The sequence below is a fragment of the Thrips palmi genome, unplaced genomic scaffold (genome assembly GCF_012932325.1).
Source record: "Thrips palmi isolate BJ-2018 unplaced genomic scaffold, TpBJ-2018v1 HiC_scaffold_11, whole genome shotgun sequence".
Classification (NCBI taxonomy): Eukaryota; Metazoa; Arthropoda; class Insecta; order Thysanoptera; family Thripidae; genus Thrips; species Thrips palmi.
In genome coordinates, this window is record NW_023144622.1 from 6,558,754 (window position 1) to 6,581,223 (window position 22,470).

Here is a 22,470-nt window from a genome sequence, read left to right on the forward strand (position 1 = left end):
ATAGGCAGGAATGAAAACAATGAGCAGTTTTGAAAGAACTTTAATATACAAAGGGGTGAAAGATTCAATTGATGCACTATTTACAAACACAGCATAAATTGGTTTAAATATGTGACTGGTGAAAGGACACAAATAAGAGTTGTTACTCAGATCAATTGAAAAACATAGTTTAAACAGGTACTTCAATATTAAAGGTTACTTTACTTAAGTTCTCCTTCATCTGACCAGACAAGAAGGCACAGAAAGTCTGAGAATAGAATCTCAAAATGAAATGCAAACATGCATAAAACAAGGGTTCTTTGTTTATGCAGAACAAAGTCACTCGTCTCAAGTCAATTCAAAATAAAGTACCTACACATTTAAAAGTAGTACGATCTTAACCTACAGCACTTCAAGTTAAAACAAATATATATTTTAAAAAATGAACTTAGCAGTCAGAGTGATATCAGTCAACATTTTGTTTTCTACTTAAATTAAGATCACAATTTTTTTATTTTTTTAAGACATATGGACGGATTGGTAACACAGCTTTGAGGAACTGCTGCATTTTAATGGCACCCACAACTCTTCACTACCATGTTCTTGTACTTTTTTAAAACAACATTTGAGTCGTCAAGGAAATATAGCACACTGATTGGTGTGAGCTTGGTTGGCACACAGCATGGCTTAGGCACAGCCGTTGGGTTGATTAGGTGAACTAAAGTTTGCACAATGGCATGGTTGGTGGCATTCATGTGTGCATTTAAGGGGAAATTGCACTCGCCACTGCAGTAAAATGCTGCGTATCCATCTGGTGCTATGATCCAGTCCTGTGTAAATAATACATGAAAACAATCAATCAAAACTGTAGAGTTTCTAACACGACACTTAAAATTATTAATCTTACCTGCCAATCCAAATCCTTGAAGCTGACATACAAGTTTTTGATCTGGCACGTTCTTGCAGACCACAATGATCTATCAGCTGGGGGAAGAGGAAAATTCGGTTTAACTGCAAAACAACAAATCAGGAACTCCAGGCTTTTAGGGTAGCTACGAACCGAAAGGGTTCCTGGGGAGATTCGGCTCGGACGCAGTGACGTCCGCTTTCTTGAGGCGGCGGCGCCCCGTGTCCCTGGTGGCGCGCACCTTGGCGTTGGCGGGGCTCGCCTTCAGGAAGGCCGCCATGAAGGGCTGCTTCTCCTCCTCGCCGGCCGCGCTCACCAGCCCGATGTCCTCCGGCCGAAGGTCATGTCCTGCACGGGCGGGGAAATTAAATTAACAACCCCTTCCTCGAACAACTTGACGCTCTTAGCACGCGAGGCTTACCCGGCCGCTCGGAGGACCTCACGGAGAGGTACAGGCCCAGGTTGGAGTTGGGGAAGGCCACCCAGTTGGTGAAGGGCCCCGTCATGTTGAAGACGTGCCAGCCCTGGTTGGAGTGCGTCGTGTTGACGGCGTCCACGAACTCGAGCTCCTTCTCCCTGCGCAGGCAAACAGAACGCGTGATCCTGGAGGCCGAGCACGCCGTCAGCACGCCGTCAGCACGCTCAGATTGCGACGCAGCTGCCTGATTCCAGGCACTGCTTTCCTCGCTGTCTCTCTCGCACTCATGGGACTTCCCCTAAGCGTGCGAGAGAGACGGCGACGAAAACAGCCTGCAGGGCGTCGCTGCCGCTGCGACTCGTGGCTGATGAGTGAGTACAACTTCTCGCTTATCGCTCGCAGCAGCTGTGGCCACTAGTGAGGGCGAGTGCCTGCACGTTCAGGCACCGATAAAGTTTCGAAAATGTCAAAACAGTTCGCGGCGCCTGAAAACGCATTTTCCTCCCAGTCCAGTTGTCGCCCTGGTCCCCACCGTCGACATGGACTGCGTTGAGTCATACGTGCTTCACCACGCTGACCCGGCGCTTCCCCCCCCCCTCTTGTTTTCCCTTCCCTTTGTTCGTCCGCACATAAGTGGTACCCCCCTCCCCCTCTCCCGCCCCCTCGGGCGTCCTTCCCCGCCTCGCAGGTGGGGCTGCTTTTGTAGCTCCGGAGCGAGGTTGTCCCCGCCGTACCCGCCGTCCCCGCCCCGCCCCGTCGTTGTGTCTGTGTCTTTCGGGCCGAGCGCCGTGCGGCGTGCGGCGTCCCCGGTTCAAGCCCTTGCCTGGCCCAGCCACTGCTCGGGCACCTCGTTGCGCTCGCCAGGCTCGTTGGCCCGGCCGTCTGGCGGTAAAGCCGGCGGCGGCGACAACGTGGTCATGAGCGACGAGACGACGTGAGTGAGTGACTCAGTTTTATAGCGAGAAGCCGCCCCGCTCCGCCGCTCCGCCCCGGCCATCCGCCCGGCCGGCCGGCCAGCTGGCCTGCCGCTTCCCTCGGCCCCTCGGCCGCGGTGTAATTCGACGCGATGCGGGTGGCCGAGGGCCGCCACTGCGCCACGCCGCGCCGGCACACGAGCCACTGCACTGGGAAGGAAAAGAAAAACCACGGGGTCGGTATTCGAACCCAGAACCCAGGAATATATTCCAGCCGGGTCCTTCCTCTTTTATCTCGAGCCTGATGCCCGTCGATGACTCCATCAGCCGACAGCAGCGGCAGGGGCAAGCACCGGACGAGCCACCACAGCGGGCGGGGCGGCCTCCGAACAGCGTTACGTCGCTCTGTCTCTCTCTCGCACCCCTGCGGGCGGGACACCCCATGAGTGCGAGAGAGACGGCGACGACACCGGCGGCAGGCGGGCAGGCGCCACCCAGTCGGAAAATAAGGCGCCCCTGGGGGGCCGGACGGGCGGGGGGGGCGGGGCGGGGGGCGGGGCCGCCTCGGTGGAGGTTGAGGTAGGCTACCTGCCCGATGGCGGGACGGCGGGGACGGCAGCCGCTCTGCATTCCTCAGAGCAAAACAGCAAAACGCGCGGCCTTGGCCGGGGCTCGAACCCGGGGCCGTCGCCTCAGTCCCTTACCCGTGCTCCACGCTGACGACGAGGTACGCCGAGATGGTGTAGGTGCCGTCGCCCACCACGGGGGCGTCCGGCGGCGCGGGTCGCTGGTACAGGCGCAGCTCGGCGCCCATGATGCCCTCGCCGGCCGGCACCTCGGACAGGTCGAACCACAGCCGCTTGCCGCGCTCGTGGCGCAGCCCGCTCACGTGCTTATCTGGAAGCCATCAAGACGGTGCAGCCACTGAACTGGAGTACTGCAAACCTTTGCCCGCCGAACCACCGCACTGGTAACTCACTGTGACTGGTGAAGGTCATGATGACGTCACTCTCGTCGATGGCGGTCTGGTCGTTGCCCGTCAGTTGGTCCCCTGCGGTGCGGGACAGCCCGCATGGTGCAGCAGGCGCGGCACCGCGGCAGGGACGGCACGCCACAGTGAAATAGCGCTGCGGACGCGGCCAGGGGGGTGCGGCGGCGGCCGCCTCGGTGGAGGTTGAGGTAGGCGTACCTGCCCGAGGCGGGACGGCGGGACGGCAGCCGCTCTGCATTCTCAGAGCAAAACAGCAAAACGCCGGCCTTGGCCGGGCTCGAACCCGGGCCGTCGCCTCAGTCCCTACCCGTGCTCCACGCTGACGACGATGTACGCCGAGATGGTGTAGGTGCCGTCGCCACCACGGGGCGTCCGGCGGCGCGGGTCGCTGGTACAGCGCAGCTCGGCGCCCATGATGCCCTCGCCGGCCGGACCTCGGACAGGTCGACACAGCCGCTTGCCGCGCTCGTGGCGCAGCCCGCTCACGTGCTTATTTGGAAGCCATCAAGACGGTGCAGCCACTAACTGGAGTCTGCAAACCTTTGCCAGCCGAACACCGCACTGGTAACTCACTGTGACTGGTGAAGGTCATGATGACGTCACTCTCGTCGATGGCGGTCTGGTCGTTGCCCGTCAGGTTGAAGTCGCCCTGCAGGTGCGCCATGTCCCGGCGGTGCAACAGGCTGCTGGTCTCCTCCAGGGACTGGTACACGTCCAGCAGGAACTGCGGCGCGGACGCGGCCAGGTGGTGGTGCAGGCGAGCGCGCCGCCGCGTTCGGGGCTGTGCGTCTGGCCCGAGGCGCCCTGCGAAGACAAGCCGTCAAATGCGTTGGCCGCGGCGTAGGTCCAGTCCAACCTCTCCGCCGTCGGACTCCTCCCAGCGAACCTCACCTGGCTCGCGACGGCTGCGGCGGCCGCGGCCGGTCGGGCAGCCCGAGCAGCGACAGGATCTCGTGCTCCACCTCCTGGCGCTCGTGCTTGGTGAGGGAGCGCTGCATCAGCGTCTGGTCCACGCCGTTGTCGATGTACAGCCCCGACAGCGAGCACGCCGCCCTGCCGGCCTGCAGCGCCGCCAGCAGCAGCACGCACCACGCCCCTGCAAGCAAGCCACGTTAGTCAAGAGGAAGGCTTCGGCAGCCCTTCGCAGTGCATTTAGCTCTCCATCGACTCGACGACAGACGACCCCCTCCCCTCCCCGCCCCTCACCCGGAGACGGGCCGCGACCATGCCACCCTTCTGCGGCGCGGTGTCTGTCGCTCTGTCTCTCTCGCACCCTTACGGGTAGCCCAACGAGTGCGAGAGAGATGGAGATACCTGTCAGTCACGACAGTCTCACGCCCCAGCGGCACAAGAAGAGGCTTTGCAGATGCCGTCTAGCGCGGCGTACGCGGTGGGGCAAGGCGTGGAAGCTCTGCTCCTTCTCACCACCGGCACGCCCTCCACGCCTTCCTTGAACGTCCCGGTGCGAAACTGGCGCGTCCATCAGGTGTCCAGGGAGAGGCTCTTCCTGGCCGGGCGCAATAAAACCCACGAGTGATTTCGTTCAGACGTTACCCCCGTACTTTTTGCCCGGGCCGCTCCGTCCACACTCACACACTCGCTTTTTTGACAGAGTGAAAACAGGCGAAGTCCGCCGACTAGGATACGTACCACGCAGACTCCTCAGTTACTACTTGTTTACTCGGTGATGGTAAACAAACGATGGCCATGGCCGTTCGCGTTCGGCCGTTCGGCGCGCTGGCCGCGGCACTGCTAGGCACTTCCCACTTCGCTCGAATCTCGGAGCGCTGAGCAGCACACTGATTCCGAGAGTCGTTTTCGTCGCTCTGTCTCTCTCACACCCGTACGGGACGCCCCATGAGTGCGAGAGAGACAGAGCGACGAAAACGACTCTCGGAATCAGTCCGCAGGGCTTGGCGCGAAGGGGAGGGGGCTGTCAGCGCTGACGGGCACGACGGGCACGACGCCTTGGGGCTTACCTGGTTTAGGGGGCGGCCCGGGGCTGGGCTACCCCTCGCGGATTCCCCCACTCCCCTCGTCCACGACACCGCGGGGGGAAGTCAATAACCCACAGCACCGAGTGCTCCCAAATGAATGTCAATGTTTCCTGATAATCGTCGGGGCGTTGTGGGTGGGCCGGCCGGCCGGGCCAGGAGGGCCAGGAGGCCCCCAGCGCCCTCGTCCAGCCCGTCGGCGACCACCCAGCCACCCAGCACGCCCACCTGAGGCGCCCCGCTCCAGACTTGCCCACTTTTGCTTTCATCCGGGCAGAGAAGCCACTGGAACCAACGCTAAGTAGAGACGTTTGAAGCGACGCGCGCGCGGCGGGCTGCTGCATTTCCATCCATTCCCCTAAGGTGTCTCGCGCCACACTTGGCGATTTCGCCCAGGAACGAGTTTGGCGCGGGCCGAGCCAAGGCGGGGGCCTCCAGTCCGAGGCGGAGTGGAGAAATGCAGGATCGGGACGAAGGCCTCTGGCCGGGACAAGGGCGGAAACGCGGTGCGAACTCGCGGACTTTACTTCGACTCGCACACTGCAGCAGCACGCAGCAGCACGCAGGGGCCGGAGTCTGGGGTTTCGAGTCCCAGCCCAGGCACGCGGCACGCGCACACCCAGCAGCGCGGAGACGCGGTCGCTCCACTCACCGTTACTCAGGGAAAATCCGTGCATTCGGCATCCCATCTTCACCGGCTGGGCGATCAAGGCGACCGGACACACTCAGGTCGCGCCTGGCATGGGAGCGCGCAGTGAGCGCAGTGCGACTCTGTGCTTACACAGTGCTCCTCCAGCCACCCGGGCGGACGTTCGGACGCGGCGCGGCGCGGAGGCAGACTGCTTCGCTTCCAAGGTAACCAACCAGCCGCCACGGAGCTGCGCGCTGCGCGGCGTGCCGCGCCGGGCAGGGCAGGGCACTCGGGGGGCTGGGGCCTGGCTGGGGCTTTGCCGGGCTTTGCGGCCCACTGTAGCCCACTGGACTGACTGGTGACCGGGACTGGCTTCGAGCTGAGCCACTGGCTGGCTTGGCTTGCTTGGCTCTCCCCTCCCACTCTCCCACTTCTCTCCGCACTAAGCCAGAAAGACAGCGAGCGCTCAGCCAGGATCGAGGCGGAGGGAGGGCAGGGAGGGAAGAGCAGGCGAAGCAGGCGCGGGTACTTGGCGACCACGAGCCCGATCCGCCGAGGAGACCCGAAGCCCGAACCGAACCGAGCCCGAACCGAGTCCGGCCGGCCCGCCTTGAAGAATGCCGGGCGGTGGCGCCCTCGGACGGAGAGCTCGCGAACCGTCGGAAAGTGGCGCAGTTGTTTGAATTGGGACACAAGGGACTCAGGACACTGATAAGCCTTTTGCAGCAGCAGTGTGGACGGGGAGACGGGAAGCCCAGGGCCGTGAGTCCACCAAAGGCAAGGTCCGAGAGGCAACGACACCGAGCAGTGGTCGCCGAGGTGCTGGCTTGTCTTGTCTTCCCCCGACTTGACTTCCCTCTACTTCGCGGCGCGGGAGAGGGAAGACGGCGGGAAGGCCTTGGCGCGCTTGGCGGGGCGGCCTATCCGATCCACAAAGCAGCCCACATGGCACGAAGACGCCTTGTAAGCCCCGTCGCCAGAGCGGCAAAGCATTTACCCCTGAAGGATTGTGTCTTTAGGTGGCTCGGTCCTCTTCGCGGGTCGCTTCAAACTCTGCGGCAGTGCGACGGCGGCTTCATAGCCAACCCGACGGAGACAACTCAGCACGCCTGCAGAAGCCAGCGCTGGCCACGGTGCGTCCACAGCCACACCCACAGTGCACGCAAGCTGAAGACAGGTCGTCAATATGTGACGTTCACTCGCATAGGAACGTCTTGGATGGTAAGTTTCAACTCGGATAGGGGACTGTATGTTGGCAAAACTTCGGCCAGTACGAAGTACCAACCTACAGCGCACTGGATCAGCTGAGTTGGAAGGGCAAAAGCGATGACGCACAATTAAATGGGTTTCGCACAGAATACGTGACCGCGGGGTGTGCGTATGAAACGATGATCCGAGTATTTGTCTGTGGCAGAACTCGCCATGTCGTTGCAAATAAAAAAATTAGATCAATCCCACAGTGATCAGTGAAGGAAGAAGTCTAGCCAACGGTGTACACATCTGCTTGTTGTGTGACATTTACAGTGAATTGGAACATTGATATCAGAAGAATATATTCAGCTTGTGAAGAAATGATCTAAGTAAGGCGGAGACCCCAAATCGCCACCAGAGAAATGTGTGAATGTTTATGCTGAGCTTGGACTACTTTTCGAGCAAGAGCAAGGGCAACTTGTTATGCTTGTCGCTCGTCGTCTGTCGTGTGAAACATTCTCTCGGTGAAAAGAGAAGCTTTGACTGAAGATTGTGCCTTTCGCCCTTTCCGCAAACAACCAATGAATTCTTCTTGGATTAGCATCGTCAGCGGCGCTCTGCATGGTGGATCTTTTCTGGCCTGATAGCGTACTTTTCTTTTGATGATACATTCCAGATAGGCCTAGGCCCAACATCCTCAATCATCCTGTGGGTCTTACAAAATATTCAAAATGATGAAAAGTGGGATGAAGAAGGAACCCAAAATGCGTATTAGAGCATTTCCGGTAAGTCCTTTTTGAAATTTTGTGTGAACTAATGATTGATACGGCTGAATTTAAAGGTTAGGACACCCCCATTTAAGTTGTCATCTTCCCAGGATGCAGTCTTTATGACAATGTTATTATCACAGAATTGAATTCGACCACTGGATATGGTCCAATTAAGACTGGAAATCTTTGTTGTAACTTCCGTGTTAGAATTGGCTGTTTGTCAGGTTGACAATCTCTCATTTTTATGGCAGTCACCAATCCAAAACACTTCTTTTGTTGTGTGTACAAATGTAGGGTTAGGATGACCATCATCTGTGACCTCCCTTTTATGTCACCTAGAGTACTTTCTCTTTTGACAGTACTCTGGCCACAAAGAAAGCTTTACTTGCTCTTACCTTTATTCTACACAAGCTCCTTGTTATGGTTAAAACAATGATGCAAGCCACACCACCCAATTATCATTTTTCTGACTCATTATTATGCTAAGTAATTTTTTTAATGCCTAGTTTTAACTTTTACACTGAATTTGATCAATTTTCCGTCCATAGACGGTCTTAATCATCCTGATTTTCTATTGATTACTCACCACTGGGGGCAATTTTCATGATCGGCTGTATGGTGCTGAGATTTACCTTTTGTGCAGCATTAATCTTTGTTTATTTCCCACTTATTATTGCTTCCCCTGTGAAAGTGGTGTTATGATTCTCCGTACCGTACTTTATCTGCTTGTACAGCCACTAGATTTTTCTGATGATGAAGCATTGTCTTATCTCTAGTGTCATTGTCAAGATGTTTCGGAACTCACTCCTCTCAGCTCAGAAGTCTAGTTAAAGGAGTGTGGGTGTTGGCTACATGCAAAAAACCAAACAAGGGGGCAAAATATTCTATAAACTGACAAAGCACTGTAACAACAGTACCACCTGTCCTGTGCCTTTACTTAAAAGCAGTAGTAGAGGGCTACAAAGAATGACTAGCCCTCCTAAATAAATTATGGAAATTTAGCTCTCGGTAGGAGTGGGAGCACGTTGGGTGCTTTCGTCGTTGTGTCTCTCTCGCACTCACGGGGTGTGCGCAGGGGTGCGAGGGAGACAGCGACTGCACTTTCCGGACTCGGCCTGCGGGGGAAGTACCTACCTGTGTCTGCCTGTGTCGCGGGCATGGCTTCGTGAAGCCTAGCCGCCAAGCCGCCGCCTTGCGCTTGGCTCGTAGCGCCGGCTCGGATTCTGCCGCCTCATTTCACTGGTCAAGTGGGAGAGAGAGATACATAGGTCCCCGGCCCGAGGGCGGTTACTTTGGACGCCAACAGCCAGGGGTATTGTTGTCAGCTTTCCTGGCTTCGCGCTGCCTCGCGCTTGGCCGCTTGGCGCGCTCGGCGTGTCGTGGCGTCTGCATGTTTTGTTTGGGCGCCGCGGCTCTAAATTCCAGTATTGCTGACACACCTTCCTACCCGAGCCACAGCTCGGCTGGGTAGCAGACGCCTCTTCCCCGCGTCTGTGTGCGATCCTCTTTCCGGCGCTGCCTCTCCGACCCTTCCCCTCCACTCTAAATGAATATCAGCCCCCACTTCGTCCTCAGCCAATGGAGCTCCGGCTCGGAAGGGTGCGGCAGAATCCGGCCCTCATGCTTGGTATGCCCCAGCAAGGAGCTTTGCTTTCTAGGACTGACGTGTCAGTGACTTACCCCCTGGGAGGTGACAACTTTCTGTCAGCCTGATGTGTTCAGTTCTCATCATGTGTTCACTTGTTCACTTGTCTGGGGGTTGTTCTTAATTCAGACATTTAATTGATCTTTTTTTTCTGTTTTTGTAGATGAGTATGGATGAAAAATATGTGGAAAACATCTGGCTCCTCCTCAAAAACGCAATTCAAGAGATTCAAAAGAAAAATAACTCAGGACTTAGTTTTGAAGAACTTTACAGAAATGCATACACTATGGTTCTTCATAAACATGGAGAGCGACTATACACAGGACTCAAAGAAGTTGTCACACAACACTTAGAGACCAAAGTATGTATTAGTTTCTTAAGGATTCTTTTAATATGATTTTGAAAATTTGAAACAAGTAATTTTGTTACACTATGATGGAAAACTTCTTTAGGTTCGTGAAGATGTGCTGCGTGCATTACACAATAATTTTCTTCAAACCTTAAACCAAGCCTGGAATGACCACCAGACATCTATGGTCATGATTCGGGATATTTTAATGTACATGGACCGAGTGTATGTACAGCAGAACGAAGTAGACAACGTTTACAACCTTGGGCTTATTTTCTTCAGAGATCAGGTTTGATTTGATGGTTTTCTGTTTAATTTTTTATTATTGTAAATCTTTAATAGATTCCACCATTATTAACCGTTATAAAATCTTGATTGTTAATATCTTCAGGTTGTACGATATGGCTGCATAAGAGATCACTTAAGAGATACGTTGCTGGATATGGTCATGCGAGAACGCAAAGGTGAAGTAGTAGATCGAATTGCCATAAAAAATGGATGTCAAATGCTTATGGTCCTGGGAATCAACAGTCGTTCTGTCTATGAAGAAGATTTCGAACGGCCGTTCTTGCAGCAATCTGCTGAATTTTACAAGGTATATTTAATCTGCAGCCTGTCTGGTGAGAAAATATTTGCTCAGTTTCTTTCTCTAACATAGATTATTTTTTTAGATGGAAAGCCAGAAATTCCTTGCTGAAAACTGTGCTTCAGCTTACATAAAAAAAGTTGAGGCACGTATCAATGAAGAGGCTGAACGTGCAAAACACTATTTAGATGAATCCACTGAAGTTCACATAGTTGGCGTTGTTGAAGAAGAATTAATTAACAAACATATGCGTACCATTGTAGAAGTAAGCATCCAATTGTCATAATCTTGCTGTTTAAGCCTCTTACCCAAACGTTGATTCTAACAAACTCCTCAAAATGATTAACATTGTGATGATTTTCTGCAGATGGAGAATTCTGGAGTGGTATTTATGTTAAAGAATCAGAAGACTGAGGATTTGGCTCGCCTTTACAAGCTCCTTAGCCGAGTTAGTGAGGGTTTAAAAACAGTCTCACAGTGTGTTAGCACATACTTAAGAGAACAAGGCAAAGCTTTAGTTCAGGAGGAAGAAGCAGGGACAAATGCCATTACATTTGTTCAGGTACCGATCAGTGTTAAATGGGTGTTAGTATCTACTTAAATGTGGAAACAACTTTAATGATAACTGAGTCTTCTTTTACAGAACCTGCTAGACCTGAAAGACCGGTTTGATAAATTCCTTCATGAATCCTTTGGAAATGATAAAACATTTAAACAAGTTATTGCCTCTGATTTTGAATACTTCCTCAATCTTAATCCCAAATCTCCGGAGTATCTATCTTTGTTCATTGATGACAAACTGAAGAAGGGTGTGAAAGGCGTAAGTAAAAACAAATGTCAAGTAAACTTGCAGGGGAAATTACTTACCCTAATCACATCTGTTACTTTACCAGATGACGGAGCAGGAAATTGAGCAAGTTTTAGACAAGACTATGGTTCTATTCCGCTTCCTCCAAGAGAAAGATGTATTTGAACGTTATTACAAGCAACATCTAGCTAAACGACTTCTATTGAACAAGTCTGTTAGTGATGATAGTGAGAAGAATATGATCTCAAAACTTAAGGTGATTTGCATTATTTTAATTTCGATCATTTGAAAGCTTGACATGCCGACTAATTTTGATTTCCTTTCAGACTGAATGTGGATGCCAATTCACATCCAAGCTAGAGGGAATGTTTAAGGATATGACTGTCTCTAACACTATCATGGAAGAATTCAAGGAACATATTGTAACTGTCAAAGTAAGCTGCTAACTTTGAAAAAAAAAAAAAAAACCTTATAAATGTTTAGCTTTTTACTAACTTTGTATCGTTTACAGACAACTTTACATGGAGTAGACCTCAGTGTTCGTGTTCTTACCACTGGTTTTTGGCCAACCCAAAGTGCTACGCCAAAGTGTAGTATTCCCACTGCGCCACGGAATGCCTTTGAAACTTTCAGAGTGTAAGTTTGGATTATCTTTGTATTGTGCTTGAGGGTTCTGAACTTTATTTTTATTTCTCAATTTCTGTCGTTTTTTTTAGATTTTATCTTGGCAAGCATAGTGGACGTCAATTAACTCTTCAGCCACAACTGGGCTCAGCAGACTTAAATGCTGTCTTTTTTGGACCCCGAAGAGAGGAAGGAGAAGGTAGAGATGGTGCCAGTTCCAGCACTAGTCTTATGTCATCTGGATCGGGGCCCTCTGGGCCGCGCAAGCACATAATTCAGGTGTCCACATACCAGATGTGTGTATTGATGTTGTTCAATAATCGTGAAAGGCTTAGTTACGAGGTGAATACTAGTTTCAATTTGTCCATTTTGTCTGATATGCCATATCTGTGTTGACTCTCTTGAAATAATTTTTTCATTAAATTTTAACAGGAAATTAAAAATGAAACTGATATTCCTGAAAGGGATCTTATTAGAGCTCTTCAATCCCTGGCCATGGGAAAAGCAACTCAAAGAATTCTTATCAAAACTCCTAGAACTAAGGAAATAGAATCTGACCATGCTTTCCAAATCAATGACTCATTTTCCTCAAAGTTACATAGGTAATTTAATGCTGCTTTTATTGGTTTACCCTGCATAGAGCATCGATCAATGACAATTAAATTAATTTTGACTCTCTTCTGGGTAGGGTTAAAATCCAGACAGTGGCTGCCAAGGGTGAATCAGAGCCAGAGAGGAAAGAAACACGTAATAAGGTTGATGAGGATCGTAAACATGAAATTGAAGCAGCTATAGTAAGAATAATGAAAGCAAGAAAGCGTATGGCTGTAAGTTTTCATAGCTGTATTCATATTTGTCCTAACTTGAATTTTGCATTTATAGTTAGCAGGCCTTCTAACATTTTATTTATCTTAACTTTCTTTCCCTCTCTAGCACAATGTGTTAGTGGCAGAAGTCACAGAACAGCTCAAGATTCGGTTTTTACCATCTCCTGTTATCATAAAGAAGAGAATAGAAGGCCTTATTGAACGAGAATATCTTGCAAGAACACCTGAGGACCGGTTAGTCATTTAAATCAATTATTGACTTTCTTCCTTTGCTTTAGTCATTTTGCCTTTAATTTGTCCTCTGGCTTTGGTCTGTAATAACATGATTCTTATTCTTTTTACAGGAAAGTGTACACTTATGTAGCTTGAAGAGTCTTATGTTATCTTGGGTGTAAAGAATGCAGTGTGGCCCTAAATGTAGACAATCTTACACTAAAGTGCACCAATTACATCCATTCTGGAAGTGGATTCTTGAAACAGTGGACATTTAATCTTTGTGTGATGTCAGTGTTCCCAAATTACGCAGCTACTCATGCGGAAACCCTATCATCAGTGAACTAACTGTGCGGTGTCTACTTGGATGTGTTACAAGATGTACTGAGGTCATTGCCATGAGGCAAACACTCTTCATTGTGATCAGCATTTTATACAATTTTTTGCTTGCATTAAGGAGCAATCTTCTATTCATTTTGTATGGCTCTGTACATATTACATAAGAAAGCTGCAGTTACATGTATAATAATAAATAATTAAACTGAAGAGGCAATAGTAGTTTTGTTTCAAGTATAGGGGTCAAAAGTGACTGCATATAATGCTTTATTATAGCAGTGAAACATCACATTTAATGGTAAATTTTTGGAATGAAATAAAATTTTACATCCATCATTTGTTTTCTTTTTGCTGGGTTTATAAGTGATTGCAGATTCTGTAAATAGTCATAGACTGAATATGTGACTGTTCGATTCTACTAGAGTATTCTGACAATTGTTGCCGTGCATTAATTTTGTGTGTGTAGTGTTAATATGTAAATAGACCAAATGTACTGGCACTGATGAAGTTTCAACTTAACTGTTATTACCACATGAAACCTCAAATCCAATAGGAGCCAAAACTTTTGTTCAGAAATAACCTTGTAAGTGACACAGTTTTCTTGCTTTCCTAATATATGTGCCTGGAAGATCTGAAGTATTTAGCATTATGCCTGAACCCATTTCCTATATAGATCATAAATTGTTGCAGTGGCAATCATCTCATCTTAAATCAGTCCTATTCTTTTGACAGCAGCTTTAGGTGAGGAAACTCTCCAAAAATGCAGAATTTCTGGTCAATTTTCGTCTTGATTTGCTGAGGTGGTTGATTTTGTTTTAATGCCATAACTAATCCTATATTTTGAACTTAAATTTTGGTTGCACACTTGTTGTGCAGTGTTGATATTGTAAAAGATTTTAGAAATGAGCCTTGCTGATTATAATTGAACCTAATTAAGTTGTAATACTTAATTATGTTTCTTATGGTATATGTTTGACTTAAATCTTGCAGAGATTTTTTTTTGCATATTCTGGAATTCTCTGTTTTGTGCTTTGTTTAAGAACTTGAGAAAATTGAGTACACAAGTTATTTTTAAATCAATTGTTTAGTTTGAGATTGAAGTAGAAACCCCTCAAAGTCTCTTAAAATAGATGATTGACCCACTCACTTACTGTGTAAAATGTAAATGTGATGTCATGTCAGTGATTTCACTTTGAGGCTGCTTAACCCAGATCATTCTATGCAAAGTCTGTACTGCACTGATAAGTATTGGCTTCACGAGTTGTGTTTTATTTTCTTCCATGATCAAAGAGCCTTTTCGAATTGTTGGAGGGTCCTAATCCTTATGTGGCTTCTTCTTGCTTAGCTTTCAGTGTTGTCAGGAACAAAATTTCTACAGATGTATGACTGACTTCTGAAAAAAATGCCAGAATGACTCCGTCTAAACATTGACTTACATCTGTTAAGAATTTTTGTTTTGTTACTTTTGCATTGTCACAGAGGTGGTTATGTGAGGAGAAGGGATGATGAGTGTTTTCATTAATAATTATTGTGATTTCTGTGTACATGTTCTTTTCCTCTCTATTTATGCTATTTCTTTTAACTACAGTATAAGTAGTTTGTTTTGAATAGTGTCCTGGACGCACTTGAAAACAAGACTAATTGAAGACACCTCATAACTGAGCAGTTAAGGGGACATGTTTTGCCATGCTCTTTGCAGAAATGGAATTTTGTTCTGTATTGAACAAAATTTGCATTCTACAGTTTCATAGCTGTATCAGCTTTGACTTCATGCTTAATTTGTTTGTACATTGCATGCATTTTTAAAGTTAAACTTTTGATATTTGTATTTTTGAAACACATTTGCTGAGATCAGTTACATCCTTGGTTTTTCAAAGGCATGCTTTCCTTTAATATTAAAATAATGTTGCCCAGGCAGAGAGTTTCTGCCATCAAATCATATAGGTGGAGTCGCAACACTTTGTGTGATGGTACAGCTTTTGGACTTTGTACATCAACTTTCTTCCTCCTAATTTTATCTACTGCTAAGCGAGTTGTTAAATAAAGATATCTTATAAATTTTTTCGTTGTTTTCGTTTGTAAATGTTTCTGTGTTTATCCTTGCATTTCCTTAATCACAGCAGGGAGGAGCAAAAGTAAGAATCACTGTAAGCCAAGATGACGTATCAACATGACCCACACTGATGTGGCTTATGTTGATGCATTCTTGACGAAACGTGACTCAACCTTCATGGGGTTCAGTGGTCAGACAGGGTTCAGACTTGGTTTAAAACATCTAGATCTGAAAAAGAAATAAATTGTAAAAATGAATCAATCTTTTTGGCTCTGAATACAACACTTTAATTCTGGAAACTTGAACTCTGCCTTCAGTTATGCCTTCTACATTCAGGTTGCCACTAGTTATACAAGGATCCATGACAAGAACAATTCACATTATGTACATTGTACCTGTAAAGTAAATACAAACGTACTGTGCTGATATTGCAAATTTTTTTTACAAAAAATGTTGAAACACAAAGTTAGGCAAGGCATAGCCACCTCCGTATCAAATCCAATTGTACAGTAAGTAACTAGTGATTATAAAGCACCAAATATACAGAATCACAAAAACTTCAAGTAATGTGGAATTATAACTGTTTGTTCATTCATAGACAGAGGCAAGGTTTATTTCATTCGCACTCAGATTATTGAATAATAAAAAAGCAGTCGGTTCTCTCAAAGGAGTCTACAGTAATGCTTGTCTCAAAATGTCACCTGTCACGCTATGATGATTCATGAATAACTTAAATACATACAAATATTTGAGAGAACTACAGACTCAAACCAAAGCATTCCTCTTCACAGGGAGGAATCACTGACATAGTAAATGTGAACTTTGAATTTTTTAAAAAAGGAAGTGGCAAGAAAAATTGAGATCTGAGGTCAAATTTGAAGAGCAAATTTTAATTCCTAGGATAAGGCAATAATTTTACAGTGGCACATAAAAAGCGGCCAGCAAAGACTCAACAACACTAAATTTCATACGTAGTAAGCATTAACACATCTCCTGACAAATACAAATAGTGACAACATGCTGATACATCAATTGAAATATTTCTACAGAATGTCAAACAAGAGTTATGATGACATCAGATACCTAGAGTCTGGAAAAATCCCAAAGATATCTTCCCAACAGTTTCAAAAAGCACCATGGTATAACATTATAAAAAAAAAATTGATCACTTTTTATGAAAGAAACCATAAGGAAAATTGTTTTGTTATGTAATAAAGGGGGAGTTATCAACAAAGGTATGATAAAACAGGGCCATATAAGATGAATGATCGTTTCTTAAAACTTAACTGCACAAGAGTGCAGAATTTCTTACAACAAGATAACAAGTAATTTTTATTTTTGCAGGGAAATACTTGCTTCACCATTAACCAATAATATTTCAGGGTTCAGAGAAAAAAGGGAATCAGGTCATAGTAGACTTCATGCACAAACACTTTTTCCGAAGGAGTCCCACACAAGCTTTAAAAACATTCAAACCAAACAGGAAAATAGAATAAAAATGTGAGACAACAGGCTTAATACTATACAAATGACTTACAGGAAAGTTTTGATTCAAGTTTTTGAAAGTTTTTAATGTTGTGCTTCTTGTACTCCTCTGGAAGCACTCTTTTCATAACCCAATCACATCTTCACTTAATATAACACAGAAATATATGTTGAACATTCCTGTTACCCACTTAAGCATAACACAGAAGTACATTCAATCTTCATCACTGACGTTAGAGCTGGACGGCAGTGGTTCTTTGGGGTTGCCCAGCCATGAACTTGGCTGATCATGGGTGTACAGCAAGGGAAGCTGGGAGACGGACTGAGTGTCATCTTCATAGAGAGGATGTGTTTCATGATCCGCCCCAGCAGCCTCATGTTATGAGGAAGGACCATCAGGACTGTTATCACGTGCACTAAGTGTGTGCTGCAGGGCATTTGGTGTGCTATATTGCTGGAAGGCTGCCGGAGTCAGCCATTCTCTCGGCAAGCACCGTTGAAGAAAAGGCACACAAGAACTAAAGTATGCCAGTCTATTGACCCATGAGGGAATGTCGCGGCCACAGAGAATCTGAATAAAGGACAAGAATTTATTTCCCAAACTTTGTTTTGGTATTATTATTATTTTGAATATGACAAGAGCTTACCTGACTTAATGCCCCAGAGAAATGATTACAGTTTTTATTCATAAGATGATAACGATCCCCACGGAAGTCTTTTCCCAGTTCTTGAATTATTTTTTTTACTTCTTTTTCAGTAAAGTCTGTGTACCCAACATGAACTGATTGCCTGAAATAAACAAATAAAAACTGTAACGAAAAAAATCCTTTAGGTCAAACAACTATAAAAGTGGAAATTACCTGTACTGGAATTGGTCTCCTAATTCTTCTGCATCACGTGGAGCAATTGCAAACACACCGGAAAAGGTATAGGGATGGCCTCCGTAAGCATATTCTGAAATAATTGTTAAAGTTTAAATTTTGAGTCAAGAGCAGGACTTTAATTGAAAATGATTATCAACAGGAAGCTGTGAATATTTATTATTAATAGGTTGGATGACTCAACTCACCCATGCCATATATTTGTATACCAGAGTGGAATACTCCTAATCCTATAGGAGTAGTATACTCATTGGTCCAGTACTGAAAAACGGAATGAAATAAAGAGTCAAATCACTGCTTTCAAAGAGATAAATGACTAAGCATCATTTAGAAAATTACCATATCATAAACATTGAGAATAACTGGCTCTGACGACATCTTCTTGCTGAAAACCCTTCAAACAATAGAAAATTAGGTTAGTTTGGAGACAAACTGGGCAAGAATGTAGAGGTTCTATAACAACAGACACATATATGAACAGAATAATTAGAATACATCTAGCTTGAATTTATAAATAGCCTAATCGAGTCGAGTATAATCAAGTGCAGCTGAGAAGCTGGGTTGACAAAAGGTAGAAAAGAAAAGACAGGAATTAAAGGAATAATACCCATCAAAATTGTTCTTTGTAAAAATTAATTTCTCCACAACAGGACCATAGTGCTTGTCATCTTAGTACAGATTGAGGTTTATTTCAACCAGATTTACGAAGTATGAAAGAGATGACAAACATTTTTAATAATTAATATGACCCCAATACGACTTTAGATAGTTTTGTTCTACGTGAAAGGAAAACAGCTACACATATTGGGTCACATTTGGGGAGAAAAGAAATATTGACATGACACAGGGAGGTTAAGCCCTCCACCAAAATTCCTCACCTGCTGATAACACATGCGACAAACGAAGAGTCAGATACAGGCTTAGATGTCCAAAGTCCTAAACTAAAGCCTAAACGGTTCTTTGAACAAAGCGAAAAGTTAAAATGCTGACGACAACAAAAGATTTTGGACACAGGTCAACATTCATTCAACACAACACCACCCCTCGAGCGCGCGCGCAGACGCACTGCACTGTACGGTGTGTTTAGTACCAACTGTGATCTTGACACTCGCGTCGTGAGGCAACATGGGTGGGCCATGAGACATTTTCTCCGTGTCTTTGAACTGAAAACTAAAATAATAGAGTTTCTAATGTTTTCTCTAGAATGATGCATAGATAGCTGCAACACAATACACTTTCGGATGAAAATTTTTAGCACTGTGGCACCACACTCGTTCTTGTATGAAAAATCTATTGCTCACATTTGGAAGGGTACTAAATCATTTACAGAGGGCATTAATCTAGCATATTGAAGGATTGTTTTTTATTTGAAGTTCTTTTCCTTGGGGTTCTTGAAAACTTTCAACATAGAACCAAACATAAACGAAAGTCTTTCACCTTTGCCATGGATTATGAGAAGTAAAGAGGTACTTCCAAATCTGAACCTCAATCAGTAACTTTTTGCGGTGACTCCCCCAAAGTCGTCACTCCACATTCGCATTCGACTCGACGTTTGCAGGCAAACATGGCGGCGGACGGTGATGAACCAATTTCAGACCAAGAAAAGGTAAATTCACTGACTGTACTTCATTCTGTGCACATTTAGCTGCTATTACGATTTAAGTAGACATAACAGACCAAGATGCTTGTCGCAATCGGCGAAACGGTGATGCCGCGTCAGGGTTATGTTACGGGAGTCTGGGGCCTAGCCCTATTTGGGTTGAGTCAGTATGTTATCAGTGGGTTTGGCATTTGTGTGATGTCAGACTATCTCGCCCTTAATAACGCTGCCCGTATGACGTGGTCTGTGTCGCACTCTCTCGGTTGGGCCTCTCTCACATAAACAGAAACTAAACAAAAAACGAAAGCCCGACTATGTCGGTGCCGTCAGTTACAAGCACAACACAACAGGTTCGGCCCCAAAGTAGAGCATTGTTTTTAAAAACGTGATGGGACTTTTACGTCAACTTGGTCGGATAGAGACGTATTTTCAACTCTTACTCGAAAGCACTAACACAAAGGGTGAATCTGCTCATTCATCTCATAGTCCATTCTGTCTATGTTTGTGTTTTGTAGGTTCGAGTCGTATCAGATTTTATACTTCATTCTCCACCCGGAGAATTCAATGAAGTCTTTAATGGTAAGTTTTATTAGTTAATTTTTCTATTAGCATCACAATTTTTCTTTCCTTTTTTGCCCTGAAGCCATAATACCCTTCCTCGTTCTCTATTTCAGATGTTAGGGTATTGCTTCATAATGACACACTGTTGAAAGAAGGAGCATCAGGGTATGCATTATCTGAAACAGTATTGACTTTTCTGTATGTGCTGACTTAAGAACCTAACTTTATTTTGTGACTATGCAGGGCATTTGCACAATACAACAAGGACCAGTTGACACCTGTCAAAATTGAAAATGCTGATCACCAGGTGCTTATCACTGAGCACAATGATTTGGGCTCAAATCGTTTCTTTGATGCACGCTCTAGACAGAGCTTTAAGTATGATCATCTTCGAAGAGAAGCTTCAGACTTTCAGGTATTGCTTCTTTATGTTTTCTCTTGTAATTTTTAATATTTGATATCCATTCCTATATCTATAATGAATTTGTATTTTAGGCTTGGGAACCAGATGCGGCCTCTGAATCATGGAGAGCTGCTCTTGAAACAGAGTTCATAAACTATACAAACGCTCACTATAAGCATGGAGTTTGCAGTGTGTTTTCAAAGAGCCAGAATGGTGCTACAACTCTTACAGCATGTATAGAGGACCATCAGTTCCAACCCAAAAACTACTGGTAAAACGCGCTTTCAAAAATTATTCTGAATATCTTTGTATTTGCTTTTTACTTATGATTGCGATCTATACTCATCTTAATCTTTATTTTGCAATGTTCAGGAATGGTCGATGGCGATCCCAATGGTCTGTTACCTTCTCATCTGGAAGTGCAGAAGTGAGAGGAATCTTGAAGGTACAGGTTCATTATTATGAAGATGGAAACGTGCAGCTGGTGAGCTCCAAGGATGTGAAAGAGGAAATTCTCACAATAACGGTTGGTTCCCTTGCCCTCAGTTTGGAATGAATCTCCCTCTATTGGTCTATATTGTACTCTTAAGGCTACCTTTTCAAATTTTTTCCAGAATGAACAGCAGACAGCAAAGGAATTCGTTCGGCTTGTGGAAGAAGCAGAGAATGAGTATCAAACAGCCATTTCTGAAAATTACCAAACTATGTCAGACACAACTTTCAAGGCTCTTCGGCGCCAGTTACCAGTCACTCGAACAAAAATTGATTGGAATAAGATTGTTTCTTACAGCATTGGAAAAGAGCTGAAAAGCCAATGATGATTGTTGTGGTCCTTTGTGACCTTTTATAGCTAGTATTGGGGAAGGGAGACTGTGGCCATGTATCTGCATGTGCGTTTTTATTACCTTTGGGTGTAAATAATTGATTGATTGCGGAAATGATTAACTACTGTTGATAGATTCTTTGTTGCTGAAGTCACAATGACAAGCCAAGTCTGATGTATGTATATCCATTGTGTCACTTGTATTTCTTTCTGTAATAATTTGGTTCATCCTTAACTAATGTACTAACATCATTAGTTTGGTGCCTGAATGAAGGGAAGAAGTGCTTTTTCATCAGAACAGGAACACCTGTTCAAATTTCAGCAAATAGGAGAATGATTCGATTCAGTCTGTTTTTGTTTTATATATTATTAAAACACTGTTTTTGCTTATTAACATATGTACAAAACCCTTTTTCACTTTTGTAATGAGATTTGTTATGCTTCAATAGTGATGAAGAATGTTTTGTTCCTTTTTTTCAGTATTCTGCTTAGTGTATTTTCCCCATTACTTGCTGAGGTTGCGTATATTTTGCCTTAATCGAAGTGAATTGAGTGTTTGAATTGTTTACAAATTATGTTGACCGTCATAGTCTACAGTTGTTTTGTTTCATTTTGTCCATTAGTGAATTGTGTTGGCATTGAATTCTGCCTGCAACCTATCATTTGCAGTTGTACAAATGATGCATTAATTGTGGCTTAAATTGAATCTTAATGCATTCTTTCAGTTTCATCTTATCTGATATACTTTTGTTGCTTACCTTACATTGCTTTGCAGATGGCTTTTTTTAAATCATTATCTAAGGTCGACTTAAATTGGGTATTGTTTCTGGAGAAGATTTGTTTGTGCCAGTGAAATATGTGGGTATGTTGTACCAGTAAGACCACTTACAATTTTGTTACTGTTTACATGGCATAAATGCTATTTGGCATTTGTAAAAGATTTCATCTGACCACTTGCTTAGAGACATTTTTTAGATTGACATATTTTACAACAATGATGTTTCCATGATGCATATTTTTGTTTTAATTGTAGATGAACACTATTCTTGTCACTGCCATGTAAACAAAAGTGCATTGTAATTTTCTATTATTTTTGGGGAACTTGAACTTGTGTATAACATCATGCCATCATTTGTTCTTTGCCCAATGGGATGTTTGCAACTTAAATGACTGGAATGAAATTGCTATGGCAGAGAACAATTAAATTTAGAATTGTCATGAGACTTGATATCCTGCCATTGTTTTAAAACATGAACTTTCAGAGAATATCAAGTCACTCCTTATGCTGTTTATGTTCTTTGGAAAATGATGAAATCTCCTCCTGTTTGCATATGATGTGGGTTATACTCAGCATATGAAAGAAACACTTTGAATATTGTTGTATCCTGTTATGACTATACTTTCAATAAAATTATAGGTTCCTTTTGGACCTTTCTTTATAATAGTTAATGTCCATTTTTTTTGGTTCCTTCCCAGGCCTT

The 22,470-nt window shown here is 45.3% G+C and overlaps 5 protein-coding genes across 8 annotated transcripts in view; 3 read left to right on the plus strand and 2 right to left on the minus strand.

Moving 5' to 3' along the window:
• Positions 1-22,470, plus strand: part of LOC117639275 — a 380,425-nt gene that overhangs the window by 94,901 nt on the left and 263,054 nt on the right. The gene's annotated exons all lie outside the window — the stretch shown is intronic.
• Positions 25-6,100, minus strand: LOC117639301 (protein 60A). Its single transcript, XM_034374838.1, has 8 exons — positions 5,856-6,100; positions 4,107-4,305; positions 3,783-3,946; positions 2,923-3,115; positions 1,308-1,462; positions 1,040-1,234; positions 887-963; positions 25-809 (listed from the first exon to the last, which is right to left on the minus strand). Exons 1-8 carry the CDS (start codon positions 5,890-5,892, stop codon positions 549-551), a joined length of 1,281 nt encoding a protein of 426 aa, XP_034230729.1. The 5' UTR covers positions 5,893-6,100; the 3' UTR covers positions 25-548.
• On the plus strand, positions 7,037-15,244 carry LOC117639277 (cullin-3). Of its 3 annotated transcripts, none has more exons than XM_034374800.1 (16): positions 7,037-7,055; positions 7,702-7,810; positions 9,604-9,801; positions 9,893-10,078; positions 10,181-10,384; positions 10,461-10,640; positions 10,743-10,937; positions 11,019-11,195; positions 11,269-11,439; positions 11,510-11,617; positions 11,695-11,819; positions 11,900-12,149; positions 12,240-12,409; positions 12,496-12,634; positions 12,741-12,868; positions 12,979-13,003. In XM_034374800.1, the coding sequence occupies exons 2-16, from the start codon at positions 7,757-7,759 to the stop codon at positions 13,001-13,003; spliced, it is 2,310 nt and encodes a 769-aa protein (XP_034230691.1). In that variant the 5' UTR covers positions 7,037-7,055; positions 7,702-7,756. The 3 variants fall into 3 exon arrangements, with proteins under 3 accessions (XP_034230691.1, XP_034230690.1, XP_034230689.1); XM_034374799.1 differs by lacking the exon at positions 7,037-7,055 and adding an exon at positions 7,135-7,414; XM_034374798.1 differs by lacking the exons at positions 7,037-7,055; positions 7,702-7,810 and adding an exon at positions 9,342-9,422 and having other exon boundaries at positions 12,979-15,244.
• Positions 15,500-18,685, minus strand: LOC117639294 (deubiquitinase DESI2). Its single transcript, XM_034374830.1, has 6 exons — positions 18,481-18,685; positions 17,942-17,996; positions 17,791-17,863; positions 17,582-17,675; positions 17,369-17,510; positions 15,500-17,292 (listed from the first exon to the last, which is right to left on the minus strand). Exons 2-6 carry the CDS (start codon positions 17,978-17,980, stop codon positions 17,101-17,103), a joined length of 540 nt encoding a protein of 179 aa, XP_034230721.1. The 5' UTR covers positions 17,981-17,996; positions 18,481-18,685; the 3' UTR covers positions 15,500-17,100.
• On the plus strand, positions 19,055-22,433 carry LOC117639292 (F-actin-capping protein subunit alpha). Of its 2 annotated transcripts, none has more exons than XM_034374827.1 (7): positions 19,055-19,208; positions 19,718-19,781; positions 19,877-19,928; positions 20,007-20,178; positions 20,259-20,437; positions 20,539-20,692; positions 20,781-22,433. In XM_034374827.1, exons 1-7 carry the CDS (start codon positions 19,167-19,169, stop codon positions 20,982-20,984), a joined length of 867 nt encoding a protein of 288 aa, XP_034230718.1. In that variant the 5' UTR covers positions 19,055-19,166; the 3' UTR covers positions 20,985-22,433. The 2 variants fall into 2 exon arrangements, with proteins under 2 accessions (XP_034230718.1, XP_034230719.1); XM_034374828.1 differs by lacking the exon at positions 19,055-19,208 and adding an exon at positions 19,422-19,552.

Coding starts and splice junctions, on each gene's coding strand:
- LOC117639277 (XM_034374798.1), top strand. CDS start 9,342: ATGAATATCAGCCCCCACTTCGTCCTCAGCCAATGGAGCTCCGGCTCG. Junction 10,385..10,460: donor AATCTGCTGAATTTTACAAG/GTATATTTAATC, acceptor TTATTTTTTTAG/ATGGAAAGCCAGAAATTCCT. Junction 12,150..12,239: donor GTGAAAGGCTTAGTTACGAG/GTGAATACTAGT, acceptor AAATTTTAACAG/GAAATTAAAAATGAAACTGA.
- LOC117639294 (XM_034374830.1), bottom strand. CDS start 17,980: ATGTCGTCAGAGCCAGTTATTCTCAATGTTTATGATATG. Junction 17,864..17,941: donor TTCTCAATGTTTATGATATG/GTAATTTTCTAA, acceptor TCCGTTTTTCAG/TACTGGACCAATGAGTATAC. Junction 17,511..17,581: donor GGAGACCAATTCCAGTACAG/GTAATTTCCACT, acceptor TGTTTATTTCAG/GCAATCAGTTCATGTTGGGT.
- LOC117639292 (XM_034374827.1), top strand. CDS start 19,167: ATGGCGGCGGACGGTGATGAACCAATTTCAGACCAAGAAAAG. Junction 19,209..19,717: donor CAATTTCAGACCAAGAAAAG/GTAAATTCACTG, acceptor TGTGTTTTGTAG/GTTCGAGTCGTATCAGATTT. Junction 20,693..20,780: donor AGGAAATTCTCACAATAACG/GTTGGTTCCCTT, acceptor AATTTTTTCCAG/AATGAACAGCAGACAGCAAA.
- LOC117639301 (XM_034374838.1), bottom strand. CDS start 5,892: ATGGGATGCCGAATGCACGGATTTTCCCTGAGTAACG. Junction 3,947..4,106: donor CGGCCGCCGCAGCCGTCGCG/AGCCAGGTGAGG, acceptor CCACCTGGCCGC/GTCCGCGCCGCAGTTCCTGC. Junction 3,116..3,782: donor CATGACCTTCACCAGTCACA/GTGAGTTACCAG, acceptor GATGGCTTCCAG/ATAAGCACGTGAGCGGGCTG.